This window comes from Mesitornis unicolor, unplaced genomic scaffold (genome assembly GCF_000695765.1).
Source record: "Mesitornis unicolor isolate BGI_N332 unplaced genomic scaffold, ASM69576v1 scaffold4912, whole genome shotgun sequence".
NCBI lineage: Eukaryota > Metazoa > Chordata > Aves > Mesitornithiformes > Mesitornithidae > Mesitornis > Mesitornis unicolor.
In genome coordinates this window covers 1-16258 of record NW_010171092.1, presented here as the reverse complement: position 1 = coordinate 16258, position 16258 = coordinate 1, and the positions used below count along the sequence as shown (strand labels likewise).

At 46.6% G+C, this 16258-nt stretch overlaps 2 protein-coding genes across 2 annotated transcripts; one reads left to right on the top strand and one right to left on the bottom strand.

Moving 5' to 3' along the window:
- Window positions 1–5: 5 nt before the first annotated feature.
- Window positions 6–626, top strand: LOC104537105 (ankyrin repeat domain-containing protein SOWAHA-like; the record flags this gene model as incomplete). The annotated part of the gene is made up of 1 exon (XM_010179894.1): window positions 6–626. A coding segment is annotated over one exon (621 nt), but the record flags the coding sequence as incomplete, so codon positions are not given.
- An 8916-nt stretch (window positions 627–9542) lies between these two features.
- On the bottom strand, window positions 9543–11684 carry LOC104533585 (protein Shroom1-like; the record flags this gene model as incomplete). Its single annotated transcript, XM_010179893.1, has 2 exons — window positions 9543–9797; window positions 11412–11684. Coding segments are annotated over 2 exons (528 nt in total), but the record flags the coding sequence as incomplete, so codon positions are not given.
- Between the last annotated feature and the right edge of the window lie 4574 nt (window positions 11685–16258).

The window sequence follows — 16258 nt, the reverse complement described above, 5'->3', positions numbered from 1 at the left end:
TGGCAGCTCGAAGAGACTTCATCTCGGGCTTCACCGCCCTGCACTGGGCCGCCAAGAATGGCAACTGCGACATGGTGACAAACATCATCAGAGCGGCCGAGAAAGGGGGGACCCGCATCAACGTGGACGCCAGGTCGCACGGCGGCTACACGGCGCTCCACCTGGCCGCCATACATGGCCAGGAGAAGATCATCACCATGCTGGTCTACAGCTACCACGCCAAGATCGACCTGCGGGACTACAGCGGGAAGAAGCCGCACCAGTACTTAAAGGAAGGGACCTCCTCTGCGGTCAGGCGCTTGCTGGGGGACCCCAGCCTTTCCCACAACACAGAGCCCTCTGTGCCCATCAAGAAGAGCACAAAGCTTGCAGCTTCTATCTTGAGCTCCACCAGCACTTTCCTGGGGGTCATATCCGATGACATGGCTTTCTGCGACCTCACCAAAGGTTTAAGGAAGCCTTCGTCATTAAACAAGCTCCTGGCTGCCACCACTGGCCCGAGGAGGAAGCCAAAGACCAGAGGGGGCTTCCCTTCATACTCCTCCCTCTCCGAGGTAATGGAGGAGGAGGAAGAGGAGGTTGTAGTGAAGCGCAGGCCCGTTTCTGAGCTGTTCTTTGGCCACTAGCCTCTGTCTTCTTGGGATCAAAATGGTTTAATGATGTGACTGGGGTCTTGATTTTCTCTCGCAGAGGCGGCTTGGATTTCTTCTCTCCGTGTCTGTCTTTTTGGATGTTGATATCAGCGAGAGGGTCTGGCTCCAAAGGCCACTGTATGAAGCCCAGCTCACAGGCGCCTGTGGAGATGCAGCTGCCCAGGCAGTGTTATGAATGCCGTGTGTACCGTCATCCTGGCAGAGACTGCAAACTTTATACTTAATGGTTGGAAAACTACAACAAACCTCTGTGTGTGTATACAGGTTAAAATGCTTAAGGCACAGCCTTCTTGATCTGTGTTCCTCAGCTGGAGAGCAAGCGTAAGGTAAAGGGTGGAGTATTTTACACTGTGAACAGCAAGCTGGTAGCTGGCTACTGTAACATGGCTTGTTAGCAGGCTTAAATTATTAGAGGAAAAATGCATAGTTTTCTATGATGTTTCTGATTATTTTGGTAACAGAAGAGGAATCTTTCTATTTTAACAAAAAAGTTGTGTACTTACCTTTTTCACAGCAGAGTTTCTGACTATCAGAAATACTAACGTGACACTCCCAGTCATTGCCTAATGCATTTTATTAGCTTTACAAAACGACCCCTCAGCGCTCGAGTCGCCGTGACCTGTCTACCTCAGATTCGAAGCTAGGTTAGCATTTTAAATGTTAGTTTCTCTTGCTGAAAGACTTTTTGACCAGGTGGTACTGACCACGTCTTGACGATACTGTGAACGTTTCGACTTGACTATAGTTCAATCAGTTAATCTGAAAAAAAACCTTGCTGATATTTGATAGTGAAAAACTGAACTGAAAAACCGGGAATGGGATCCTGCAGAGTTTCTGAGCAGCCAACTGGAAACAAAGTTAGGCTTGTCTGTGACTCTTTTTATTTAAAACTTGGCCTTTGCTTGTGACCTATTTACAATAAGTATTTATAAAAGTTGGGCTTTATGTTATGTTAGGTGTTTCATGATAGAATGTCTGCATGACCTCTTAAAGCAATGTTTATCTCAGCAGCATGAATCATTGACCTAAACCCGACTTTTCTTTTGTATTCTAAAGTCATTGTTCTATGTATAGAACTACTCCAAAAAGCATGCTAACTGCAGGTGAAGTAACGCCTTGACAGTGAGATGATTGTTTTCTTAATTACTGTTCGCCTGAAGTTAACGTGAGGAGGCAGAGCTGAGGACACAAACCGCCTGACTCCTGGGGCCTCTCCGTGGCATTTTCTCTAGGAATGTCACCAAACCTGCGCAAATCTGCGGTAACACTGCGCTTGCTCTGCTTTTCACCCCGCCAGGTGTTCGGTTTCCCTACTGAAACACTTATTTGCATGCTTTGCCTTTCTTTCCAAGCCAGCGACTTCAGGAATGTATTTGTTTTCAGCCTTTATTAAGCCTGGCACTTCTAATTGGCTGTAAGTGGCTTTTCCCAAGCGCTGGGCAAGGAATGCTGTGGGACTGCACTGACGGGGGAAGTATTGCCCTCTTTTACTTCCAGATGTTCTCCCTGAAGTCCCTGGAGTCGGTGACATTCGCTGTGAGCGCAATCAGCGATTGCAGAGGGGTCTGAGCCGCCGGCTCTCGGCAGAGACTGGATTATTCTGTACGGGTCTGCTTCCGTATTGAACTAATTAAGTCGTTAAGCAAACGTTAATGATCAAGCACCTCATGACTGCTATATCTGGAGTAGGGTTTAAAAAAAAAATGAAATCCTATTTGCTCCATAGCTGGTGCTGTGACCACTGACCAGCATGGTCATTTGCAACCTTGACTTGTGCTGCGCTGTGTCAGCTCGCAGAGTTCCAGCAGAATAAAAATAAATAAATCCGTTGCTCTGTTTTAAAAAGCCTTTCCGAGTTTACTGACATTAAACACCTTTTTTTTTTCTGTATTTCCCAAAACCCCAGAAGCACAAGTCCATTTCTGTTACCTGGTAGAAGTGTTTTGTTTCTGTGTGAACTGGAAATGCTCTCCCCTTTGACTGGGCCTTATGGGGAAGTTTGTTCATCAGTTATGGCTGTATGTGTGGTACCTGTTCACATCGCAGAGCTGCGTTTTCAGTGCTAGCTCTGAGGAAAACCTACTTGATCCAAAGGCAAGGTTTGAGGATGGAGAGTTTTCTCCACTTTTAAAGTGTGTAAAAGCCGTATAGCGTGGTTATGGCTTCACCGTGAGGAAAGCTGGGAGAAGGTTTTGTTGCTTCTGTGTTGAGTCAAAGGAAAAGCAAGAAGTCACAGCTGAGAGAAGACTTCATGGCAACAAAATGCTGCCTATTCCTTCCTCGGAGGCACCACAACAATGAGCCAGGGTGGCAGAAAAATGCCCAGCAACACCCCCCAGAGCCCTGGTCCTCACAGTGCTCCCGGGGAGGCGGCAGAAAAGGTGCGACACCGAGGTGTGGAGCTGGTGAGGGACGGTGCTGAGGGTGGGGAGGGCCGGGCGCTGCCAGCGAGTTTGTGCAGTGACTCAGCTCGTTCCTCCTTGGAGTAAGGGAAAGATCGCACAGGGCCAGGTTGTACCATGTACCCATGTACCCAGTGCCGTACGGCTTCAGGTGCAAACACACACGGGTGTTGAGAATGCACTGCTGTAATCTCACAAATACGTACGTATATTGCCTTCGGTTTGAAGTAAAACCAGTCCGTCAGCCTTCCTGCGGTCTGGGTTCCTGTGTTGCTGTTTACTCTGGGGAAGGGACACTGTATGGTGACCATGAGAGCGTTTTCCTGGCAGAGACGGAGGCTGGGACTGCTTTAGGATCACTCAGCTTCACAGATTCTCCTTGGTCAAGCCCAAATCCAGTAGAACATGGTCAGATTTTCATGTGAATGAACAATGGCATTTTAGAAGTTAGAGGCTGTGTTGCCTCGGGCTGGGCAGGCAGCCTTGTGAACCACAGGCCCAGCCCAGAGCCGGGAGCTGCCTTCTGCACCATCAAAGCTGATTGCAGGAGAGGATAAAATGAAAAACCCAAGCCCCGTGGGCTGCACTCCTGCCCTGTGGAGGTGGCTTTTGTGGTGGGAGCTGCAGAAAGCTGGAGGTGGAAGGTGTGAATAAGGCTCAGAACCAGGATTCAGAAGCTCGGGGTTGCATTTTCCCTTGGTTACCAGCCTGTCTATTTGCCATGTCTCAGTTTTCCTGCTATAAAATGGAGATAATCACCCTGGTCCCTTCTTTAAAGCACACAGTTAGTACTGATATTACATAGCGAAATCATCATTTTTTTTAGACCTGTGAGCAGCACGAGCAGCATCATCCGCAACCTGTGAATGCTGCGCACTCAGTGGAGCGCCTACACAAACAAAACTGGCTGTGATATTAGTTTAGCAGCATCGGAGCTCAGCAAAGCTGATATTTGTCTGACCCTGGCTCAGTCTGTCTTTCTAAAGATACCTCGCTTTGTCTGTGCCTCGGCACACTTTGTTCTGAGGCACATCGGCTCAGAAACCTGCACTGAGAGGTTTGCAAACAGGCTTTGAGCCGTGTTTCCACACAAAGGGGCAGACTTTGCCCTCCCGGCAGTGGCTGTTTGAAAACATGAGGCAGTGCTGTCGTGGCCAGGCTCAAATGGGTGTTCGGCCATCTCTGTTCCCTTGTGAGTGCTGCACGGAAACAACCGGTCTATGAAAGCCCTGGGAAATGCAAAGGAGCCTTTACAAGCTCTCAGCTTCATCACAAAACCAAGGTGCCGCACAAGAGGCACTGAATAACTCCAGCAGAGCCAGAGTTGTGCCCGCCAGCTGAAGGTAGAGGAGGCTGTTTGAGACAGTGCCCCAGTTCCCCATCGCTCGTCCCTTCTCCTGCTGCTCTGCACATTTCCACCGTGACCCACATTCCTTGGATGCATTTGCCTCTTGATTTGCATATTAATCTGAATAAACGTGGCAGTTTTTGCTCTTTCCATTGATTTGTGCTAATGCAGGACCCCCCAAATGAAGCGGTTGTTAACGGGGACTTGGCCACTGTGTGTGTTTGTTGCAGGGGAGAACAGGGACAGAGCAGATCAAAAGCTCCACATCGTAATGAGGAACATTCATTTTCTATTCCAGCTCCAAGGTTTATTTCACTAGTTCATTAAACAAAGCAGATCATTAAGCACATCCAGCCCTTACGCTGGCCTCAGCTTTTGTCACTGACCGCAGGCAGTGTCTTAGTGCTTGTCTGCAGCCAGGAAAACAGCACACACCACCCAGGGACCGTTCTTTATCCCCAGCAGGAAGAACTACAGGCAAAGTGATGCTTCCCCCTTCCCACCTCCCAGGGAGTCCTGCTCTGTGTTTGCCCCAGGGAGGGTTGTTCTTTGTCTCCATCTGAGAGCACAAGTTTCCAGCCACAGCCAAACCTCAATTTCCCGGGACCAATTCCTTTCGCCCCATTTCCTCCCTCCACCTCCATCACCTTGAGTTTCTCCATATGAGATAAAACACCCCAGCAGAGAAGCACAGCAGCCACTGTGGGCTCGCTGCTGACGTGAACCAAATAACCTCCATTTTCACTGAATAAAACACAGCGCCCCAATGCACAAGCCCTTGGCACAAGGCCATGGTATGGGGGGTGCTGGGCCCTCACTCCCCACTGTGCCTCCAGACCATGGCTGTCCTCACCCACTGCCAAAACCACCCCAACAGCAGGGTGCTGCAGCAACTGGGGGGTTTCTGCAGCCCTGACTGCCAGAAACACCCGCACAGGCACCTGCGGTTCTGCCCCATAAATGGCATTTTTAAAGAGCGTGTGGATGTGGAGCAAAGCACAACGGCTCTGCTCCAGGCTCAGGCCAGCCCACGGCTGGACCTGCTCACTCCTCCCCAAGTGGCTGCATCTCTCCATGCCCCTCTGCTCTCTGTTATAGACCTTTGCCCACCAGTGAGAACCACCTGGACCTCTTCTTCTCCTACCCCCCAGCTCCTGCTTCCCGCTGTGACACTGGGTGATGCCGACCTCAGGAGGGAGCAGCCGGGCCCCAGCAAGGGGTGTGGAGCCACCAGCCACCCCATCAGGAGCTGTCATGAAGATTTCAGGAGGCATCACAAACGGTTCCTTCTTGGGATGGTTTGGGATGTTCTTGTTCTTCCAGCGTGGGCTGGAGGCCATCAGAACGACAGCTGCCTGTGTGCGCACGCTTTCAGAAGTGTCTCTCATTCTCCACATGAAGACTATCAGCTCAGCCCGTGTTTTCTCTCCGTGGATTTATCTCTGAGATGACTCAGCTTCAAGGCTCATGTGACATTTAAGAGTCTCTCTGATCACCTTTAATGCCTCTCTCCATTTAGCAGTGAAATTCATGAGCTGCTTCTTGAGTGCATTTTGTGAAACCCAGAGGTTGCGTGATTCCCACAGCCTGATTATTCTTTAATGTATACGTGGGCTCCCTTCAGGCATAGATTAGCTTTGCAATGCTGCCCTGGGTTTATTTTTGAAATTTTATTCAGATGGTTGCCATGAATTCCCAAAGCAGAGAGAACATCCTTCTACTTATTAAACGCAGCTCTCACAAGTGCCAAGCAGATCTTTTGCAGAGTACATTTGCGTTAACCCCTGCACCTCCCTATTCCTTATTAGCTCCACATGCAAAAGTCCCTCAGCGTTAACTCCCCAGTGAAGAAAACGAGGTCTGGGTTTAAAAAATAAAAAAAGAAAATCCATCAATTTAGTGCCTGAGAGGCTGAAACAGCAGCTCCTGATCCAGCAGTGACTCCCACACATTGCAGTGGGTGTTAAATCAAATTCTAAATGTGCTGCTATGTCCAAAATCCCTGCGGTCGCTGTCAAGACACTGTCAGACAGGCACGATGCACACTGCTTCCACTGACCGCTCGCTCCATCCCAACCCAAAACTCCTGCTCGTCTCTGGCTTTGGGCAAACAAAGGCATCTTTTTGTCCCAAAATCAGGCCCACCTGCTTTTGCTTAGCAGAACAGAAGCTACTGCAGTTTCTTCCCCCACACTGCTGGTGCGTGGATGGCCAAACGAGTTGCAGAGCTGGTTCCTGGGATCCCACCAGCCTCCCCGCAGATGGCACCCCATGGGGGAGCCCCAGGCTCCCACACTTTGCCTGTGTCACCTTTTCCCTTCTCCTCAACACTGTTAATTTTGCATTCTCCTGGGTGTAGCTGTAATTAATTCATACAGACAGCTCAGTGCAGGTCTCTGATAGCAGTCCACCCACGGTGCTGGGGTTTGGTTACCTCCTACTGGGGGTGTTCAGACAGCATCAGGCTTGTGGGCTGCAACAGGAGACGGGCTCCTCTCGCCCAGCAGCAAAGATGTAAAGAGCATTGACCTCTCCTGAGGACGTTGTTGGCCACCTCAGCACCGCTCCAGGCTGCCAAAAGGAGATGCAAGCCCAGCTCTGGGAACAAGAGCATCCCGTCCTCCTGCAGGTAATGACACTTTGAGCAACCGAAGAGTTGAGCACCCAGGGCTGCTCCTCACCTTTCATCTGGGATTAGATTAAATTATTTGTGTTTGCACATCAGATTGAGATTTTAAAAGCTTACATCTTAGTACACAGGTGTGCCAGGAACACAGCATATGACTTACATCCAGTGTGAACTACCACTGTTACCTCGGGCTTGGCCCAGGTAATAAATTGATAATGAATGACCAATATAAAAATCCAGACCCACCTGAGCGATCCAGAGCTGCTGGTGCTCTGGAAAGGGGGTTTCTGCTTGCCAGCAAAGGGGTTTTGATGTCAGCACTGCATCCATTTTTCACTTTGCCCGACATTGACAGTCCTAACGAAGTCACAAGGAGCACAGATCTGTGACTTTTTGGAAAACAGGGTAAAAGTCAGTTCGAACTGCTGCTCTTTGAAGCTCTGTGTATGTCAGTGTGGTAGGAGCAGCGATCATTCTCCCTGTGACACAAAAGAGCAAAAAGATAAGAGAAACCAAACAGTGCAGACACATTCTTGCCCTTAAAGGCAAACATTAGCTTCAATTATCAAATATTCATTTCCAAGCAGGTGGAATTTCCTCAACCAGGAATAATAACAACAATAGAGCGTGCCTTCAGGTCAGGCTTCTCAGAGAATGCAAACAGCTCTCCTCAACCAGGAATAATAACAACAATAGAGCATGCCTTCAGGTCAGGCTTCTCAAAGAATGCAAACAGCTTATCTAACATAGCCCATATTTTTTAAACTCTCCACTGATTCCCTTAGCATCACTTCTGTTATTTGAAACACACCGTTCAAAAGGCAGCCTTCGTATTTACATATTAAAAGCCTGCATTTGTGGCCTTTGAAGAACACTGAGCAGCTCTACTCACAGGACCTGTGGTGTCTGGCCATGTTCCCCCATGTACTGAGGCAATAACCAAGCACACACGGCAGCTGTGTACCGTCCACTTGCATGCTCTGCTTCAAATATATTTCCTCGGGGGCAGGTGAGTGATTTGTGGTTCATTGCGCTGTCGTGTAGCACGTCGTACCCTACATTGATCCCTCTTTGGTGCCGTCTTCCAGCAGGCAGAGCATCAGCGAGTCATCCTTAAAAAACACCGCTCATGCAGAACGCATACAGCGGTCTCCTTTTTGTACGCTGTCATTGATCACTTCATTCACGTTGCCTGGTGGGTAAACTCAGCTGAGGAATGTGATCTGAGAGAAACGAACCCAAACCATCAATTTAAACCCACGCCAGTTCCCCATGCTGGGTGGCTGTGTGTTTACTGAAAGCTCCTGCAATCTCAAAGGAGAAGATGCCTCAGGAACAGCTTCCCTCAGTGGGATGACAGTCAGGACACACACCACCAGTAAAACACTCCCTCCTGTAGCCTACCATCATGAAACAATGAAAATCCATTTTGCCTGTGGGAGAAACCTGGCTTGGATCAGCAGCTGCCTTATTCATGGTCTAGGTATGCAATTCAGACTGAATACTTCAAAACAAACAAAGGGAGGAAAGAAACCACACTCAGGTTTTAAATACAGCAACATCACTGGTTTGACTCAACACATAACATTAGTTTGAAGGATTTTTGCTGAGGGATTTATATAAAGCCTCATTAAAACTGAATAATCTCCCCCACTTGTCCCACCTACCTCCCTCTGCAGCAGAGCTTTCCTCCTATGTTCAGGACTTCTTGTGCACGCTGACAATTGAAAACTACCTGAAAACAAACCCCTGGAGGTGCTGCTTGGGAAGTAAACACTTCAAAGGCATAGCGAGGACTTTGCAAATGACTGTGCAGGAATAACTTCAGAGGTTTTCATTCCCAGAAGTGTTGGTTTAAGCTGGCTTCATCACTCATTAGGTCTCTCTGATGCTGAGGAGGACCACCCTTCTTTCTGCCCTCGTAAGACCCACCACTGATCTGCATAGTCCCAGTAGGCTGAGCCATGAAAGACCCATGGATGGCAACTGCCAAGAAAGGAATTAATTATTTTCTTCTATTACAGTGTATTTTTACTGTGTCATGCACATGAACAGCAGAAACGAGGGCAGGAGTTCCACTGAAACAGTCCATAACATTTCCTATGGCTCTGTGCAATCTCCAATTCAAATCTGAACACCCACATCATTTTTCATTTCAAACACTCAACCCACCTACAAGAGGAAAATATTTGCATCATTCTTTTATTGAGATTATGTCAATCTGGAAACAGATGGACAGACAATAAGAAATACATGCCAAGTTAATAGGACCAACACGTCCTATCTGTCGTTTCCAAAATGCAGCATGGTGCACACTGTAGGATGCTGTCAGCTGGGCTCAATGGGGATGGTATGTCCAGCGTGTGGCTAGAGCATCTGCACAGCACCCAGCACTTGTCAATACCGTGGCACGAACAGGATGGCAAGAATTCACCAAACCGAGTGCGTGGGGATTCCCAGGAAACACCCCAAATTGCGATGTGTAAAAGCAGAAGGTCTGTCGGTGGGTGTTAGAGGGGGATGCTTTTCTCAAGGTTTTCTAACTGTTCTTCGAAAAATTTAATCTGCTCTTCGAGGTCCTTCTGTTCAATCAGCAAGGAGGTCTTGACCTGAACGAAGTGTCGGTAGTCCCGGAGCTGCTGCTCCGTCAGGTATTTGGCGAGGATACCCGAGACGACCCGCTCCCTGCGATCCAGGTTCTCTTTCAGGTCTTTTGCATCTTCCCGCTGCCTGGACAAGAGCTGGTGCCGTTCGTTCAGCGATTGCTAATGGGATGAGAAAAACAAAGCAGCACACTGTGAAAACTCATCATTCCTGGCAGACTCCAGGTCTTCATTTGGAAGCCACAGCCTATTTAATTTAATTACTTCCTCTTGTGGGCTTTGTGCTCCACGGGAGTTTTTTCTCGATTGAATTACTCATTCTTGTGGCTTGTAAGATAAAGACACCCAGTAGACCCCATCAAGGCTCACTTCTTCCATGTTGCCCTCAGGAAAATAATCAATATACTTAACATTCTGGTAACTTTACAGTATCTTGCATCTGTCTTCATTCAATTAGAAGCTCTTTTAATGCACATATCTCGGTATTTTGTGGGTTGCCTGTGGCCAGAGTGCCAATGTCATATCAAAAAGATGGTGTGACTTCCATTAAAAGGTGCGTGAGAGACAGCAACTTTGATGCAGACAGAAACTGTTCATCAAAGGTTTCTTTTTATCAAGCCCACAAGAATCAAACCTTGCCTGCTCTGCAGGATTTTAATACCTTTCACATTTTGGCTAATTCTCTTTCAGCTGTAATGATTTTCACAGGGATAGCACTGCTGGAAAATGTCCAGTCTCAGGTCAGTGTCCGTGAATCTATATTCTATATGCACAGAGCAACAGTCACCATCGACACCCAAAACGTGGAGTCGAAGACTGAGACTGCTGGTTCTGCTAACGCTGGGGCAACTGCAGTGACTGGGAGATGGATGGAAAAATGCTGGAGAGTAACCAAATCTTTAATGAGCATTTTATTCAAATTCTTGAATAAATTCTTTTCACCTATTTACTATGAAGAGTAGAAACATAACGCAAAAGAAACAGCAGCACCCCACCACCCACAAAGCCAGTCAGTGTGAAATCCTGCTCAAAATCATTGATGTTACCAGGAGAGGCATTTTGGAGCAGGCGGATCCTGATTCCCTATATCATGCTGCATGGCAGGACTCTTGGTGTCCTTCTGCACATGAGCTACCATGAACCCAGAGCTTTGTGGGGGCAGCAGCACAGCCCTGGGAAATCCCAGCTTTTCTAACTCTGTGCTTTTCTAATTTCCCAGTGGGAGAGATCAGCAGGTATTGCATTGATAAACACGTCTAAAAGCAATAATGACAGCAGGAAAGCATCATTCCTGGGATAAGTTTGACTTGTCTTCTGTAGCAAAAAAAAAAGTGTATTTCAGACTTGAAAAGGTTTCCTGGTGACATGAGATAATTCCTAATTTTCCAGCAAAACTGGCGAGTTGAGTTAAACTACAGGGCATTTTATCTCAAGTTACAACCACATCTTCTTCCTCTTTGCTATAGTTAAGACAAGCCCATTCAGTGAAATACAATTTCAAAGGCAGTAATTACCGCATTGAAATTACCAGTGGAAAAAAACCCCAAACAACGAAACGCCCCCTGAAGCACAGGCTTTGCTGCTGCCACCCCAGCACCCAGCTGCAGAGCCCCACTCTGTTTCAGCCATGGAGACACAGCCTGAGCAGCAGCTGCTCGGGATTCAGGTATCATTTCCCAAATTCATTTAGAGCTGTCAGACAAATGAGGTGAGCACAGCCCCATCTGGAAAAAAGCGAGCAGAACAAATTAATTCTCTTGCTCGCTTGTCACTCACCTTCTCCTCAGCATCTGTGTTGCCATCGATCCTCCTCATGGCATTCTGGACTCGGGCGAGGCGGCTGGACAAGCAGAGCAAGAGGCTCACGACCTTCTCCAGGTCGCCGATGAACATCATGTAGCGCTCAAACTCGTTGGGCTTGCAGACGCCCCTCACCATCGCCTCCAGCTCCTCGCCTCGCTCCGCGCACTCCCTGGCTTCAGAGAGGACCAGCTCCCGTTCCTCCCACAGCGCCTGCAGCTTTGACCGGAGGCTGGAGATGAGTTCCAGCTGCAACGGGGAAACAAAATAATCATAGAAAGCTGTTACAGCCAAAGAGAATCCGTATCATTTCTAGAGAACGAATTTTCCTCGTGTTGTCTTCACCAAACTTTGGAGTTTTGAAATAATTTTAAGCTCTGAGAAAGAAAAAAAAAACAGGAAAGATTCTTGTAAGCTGTACTTAATACTCAAACCCTGAAAAGCAAATTACTGGTAATCGCCTTAACTGGTGATATAATCCCTAGCTCAGAGAGCTTCCCAGCAGTCAGAAAGGAACTGCAATAAAGATTACAACACGATTACACACGGTTATGCTCTACGACTTGAGTGCTGTCACCAAGCTCTGCAAGAACCAACTGGAATTTCATTCATAATATTCTCAGAAAAAGCCAGTTCCAGGGGTGATTTAGGAAAGCCCCAGTGCCTGGGTAGTGAAGCAAGTGAAGCTGTGTGATACAGAAATGTCAATAGGGAAAAAGGCCCCAAGACCAGAGTGGGAGAAGAGCCCTATCAGCTTTTTGAGAAGAGGAGCAGCAGATAGACAGCTGGCAATGAGAAATACCACCATGTGCAGAGCAGGAAGAGTTTCAGGAAGGCAGATTGGCATTACCTGGGATGGAGCATGGCCAGGTTTCTAGAGGGAAAAACGTCAATTATCTAATTCCTCAAAGCTACATATTGCCCTTCAGAGCTGCTGTATTTCTATTGCAGTCCAGCTACGTCCAAGCTACTTCTACTCCCTGCACCTATGGAAATGAACAGGGCACTCTAGTGTGCAGAAACTGCTGCCAGTTCTCTCAGAGTAAAAAATATTCTTTATTTAGGCTGCCAGTTGTAATGAATCTGCTACAATTTAAGAACAGATTTGAGTGTTAAACTGTGAGTCAGCTGCTGCACAGGAACTGGCCTTGCAAAGAGATGTAGAGAGATGGTTTTCCTTGTAAAAAACAATCCTGCGTGCTTATTCCAGATACAACCCCTCCCCAGTGACCTGCTGGAGATATCACCATGTGGGAGGAGAGATCTGCATCAAACCAGGCAGGATTTGAACACCACCTCTTACAATCAATATGCCAATTGGCCAGAACTTCACCTACCGGGAAAAACTGATTCAAAGTTATCTGTAAAACATTACTGGGATAAAATTAGTGAACATCACAGTAATATATGTGACGTTAATAATAACTTCTTTGTCGTGGTGAAGGAACGGCGGTTCCTCTGATGGCCATCTACCTACTTTCTTGGATGTAATGTCATCTAGATCGCTTGTGCTGCCTCTGCTCCTGCCCAGGACTTGGCTTCCCTTAGAGGTGAGATCTTCGCTCCTTTGCTTGGCGTCGTGCTCACATTCAGGACATTCTTCTGCTGCATCTTGACTACTTTTCCTGCTGTTGGAATAGAAAAGAAATACCTGTGGCAAACGCTTGTTTTATTTTCAAAACACTTGAGTTTTGTTCTCAAACATTGTGTTCATGGTTTTATCCATCTTTATTTCAGAACCACTCTCTTCTCTTCTCACAGGAGCACTTTTTCTGAGTTTTTAAAAGATACAGAGCAAAAGATCTGCAGCCCAGGTTTGTCCCAGTCTCTTTTAATAAGTATCACTGAACCACATTTCTTCCTTTGTACACCCATAGACTCAAATAATTCTTGATCTGTAAATCAGAAAGCTAAAATATTTTGCTGATTAAACAAACATTTAAAAATATATGCTCATCTCACTACAAGTATATACACAATATTTGTACACTAAAATAGCTTAAAATACTAGATAATTGGTTTAGTCTACTTACTCATTCTCCTGTGCGTGCTGCACGTCTCCCTTTTTTCTGTGTGATTTATCCAGCATGGAAATGTTCACAGGAAACAGACCCTCCATCAGGTCCAGAGCAGTTTTTCTAACAGGACGAGGCATGAGGATATCCACCAGAGAACTGTCTTTGGCAATGATCTCCATGGCAAGCTCTTCGTACCGCTGGTCTGCAGCAGACTGCAGTCTCCTTTTGGGCAGATCCGTCCCTCTCTCGGGGAGAAAATCCTCTTGGCCGTTGTGCACGGACGCGTCCTCTGTGCTTAAATCTTTGGCTGTATCTTTGTCCCCATGGTGAGGCTGAGCTAACGAGGTGTGGGAGGATGTTACCTGGTCCCGAGGAGCTGCAGGCTCTGGATGCTTTATTAGAGTGTCACCATTTGGAGATTTAGTCCTGTATTCCTCCTCCATCCAAGCATCTTCCTTGCTTCTTGGGATAGGAACAGAGGTTTCAGGAATCAGCTCCTCGGTATCCTGGCCACACACATGTCCAATTACGTCATCTTTATATTCATTATTCTTGTGTCCATCTTTCTCGGGATCACAGAAACTGTAAGAAAGAAGACACTTCCTTTTGTTTCAGACACTTCCTCTACAAGAGATGTTTTTGCAGACTGTTTAAGCTGCTACAGGTAATTATCTTTCCAGCTTCCTCTTTTTATTAAAGGTTTTTAAATTCAGATTCCATAATACCTATTTTCTTGGGAAAAAAGGGAGTAAATAAAAGGTGTAGCTGCACCATTCTACATTATGTGAATCCCCATTCGATTTCTCATTTTCTAATTATGACCAACACCCATGTTTTCACCAGCCCTGGTGAGCACAGTGCCCACAGGATGGGACACTGGCAGGGACTGGGGCTTGCCGAGAGCTTTCTCAGGTCAAATGTGGGCACCACCTGGCAGTAACAGGAGCATGATTTGCACCTTGTGTTCTCCTCCACCAGCCCCCTTGTAACACAGCGACTGTATCACAAGAGGACAAATCTTTGCTGTCTGGTTCCTTACACTTTTGTATTTCTACAGGGAGAATATTTCAGGCCAAGAGTGAGAACCGGTTCACACCATCACCGTCTCCTGTGCATCACTTCTCAGAGAAGGCATCCAGTGCTTCCTTCTCTTTGGGCAAACCAAATGCCAACAGTGGAAACACTGTTCATCTGAGGCTTCTGTTTTAAAATGCCCATTAGACTTAGGTAAAAGTTTTATTAAACCCTTTCAATCAACCATTCTGAGATCAAACATCTACTTTTCAGTTGCCCAGTGCTTGTGTGACTCAGTGCTTTGAGTTTTCTGATGAAGGAAAAGGAACTTTGATGGAAAAAGCTACTGCCTGCAGGGCATAAATAATTCTATTCACAATGACAGAATAAGTAGAAATATGTGATTTAAAAGTACACTTGGGAGCAGAATTTGCAAGAATATAGGGGCACTGCTGAGCACAAGATAACTGGAGAATGTGTAGACCATCTTCTGCAATCACCAATGTACATGCAGACATCCATGTAACTGCTTGTGGAAATCGGTCCATCTGTATATATAAATACTACTGCATTAATCATGACTGAATGAACAAACCTATTTTTCCCTCTAGCAAAACTTTTCATAACCTGACAGGATTATGAGGGGGGCAGTAGAGGAAAGCCAGAGGTATTAGACGGAAGGAAGGTTTATAAACCCTGATTTAACTATGTTAACCTGATGTATGAGCTTCAAAGTTGTAGGCACAAAGCAAAAATTTTCTCCCTCAGAAAAGGCAGAGAGGTTTTGTCCACCTTTGTTTAGCTCCTTCTCTAAGGTCACACATAAAAGCAAAGCAGCAACCTGTCCTTCCTCCCCTAAAGGTACCAGTTAACCCTTTCTCTATGCATGGCTCCAGTTTTTCCTAAGCCAAACACAGAGACATGAAGGGAGGCATTTTCTTCTCCTGCAGGAGACCAGGGCAGTGAAGAGTGATGAAGAGACTTAGTGCCTAACAGTGGGGGCTGCAGCACCCCTGTGAAGGGACGCACATACAGATTACTTTCAAGATTTAAGAAAATTTAAGATTTAAAGTTTCTCTTCTTCCAGACACTCTTCGTGTCAGCTTCAACCCAAACTTTTCAGCTTTTCATCAAAAAAGTGAAGTCAGCTTGGCAAAGGGAAATATAATCATAGTTCGTACTAGATAGTGACTAACGATGTCAGTTAGAGATATCTTATCTATTACATGCACATTTTCACTGCAATTAAAAACAAAAACCTCATTAGATCTTGACTGGAACCACCTGGTTCTGGTGATTTAGTGATGTCCTTCATGCTGGAAAAGCCTTCCCATCAAAAAGATGCTAAAACTACCTCCTGCGAACCACCACAGCACTGTAGTGTGATGCTCTACTGCGATACCTAAATTAACGTGATGATGATGCAATACTGTGATCATGGATTGATAAATCTTTTGGGAGTGATGGATGACAGGGAGAGACACGGAGACGTCTAAGAAAATCACTGCAAAGAGTGGCAGATCTTACTCTTACTCATCTCAGATCTCCCTGTGATGGCAGGCGTAGGAGCAGCTTGCAGGCCAGACAAAGCAACTGTAGCCACTACTGGGGAAAATGGACAATACCAGTGAAAACTGCCTCAAAATTATATTGTGCAATTGAACAGATACAAAATCTGAGCGCGAATGTACACATGCAGTCTAGTCTGGATTTTCTACTGTAGCCCAACAGCACTTTCTTGTGGAGGAAAACAAAGAAAAAATGAGTCCTGCATCTGGGCAGGAACAACCC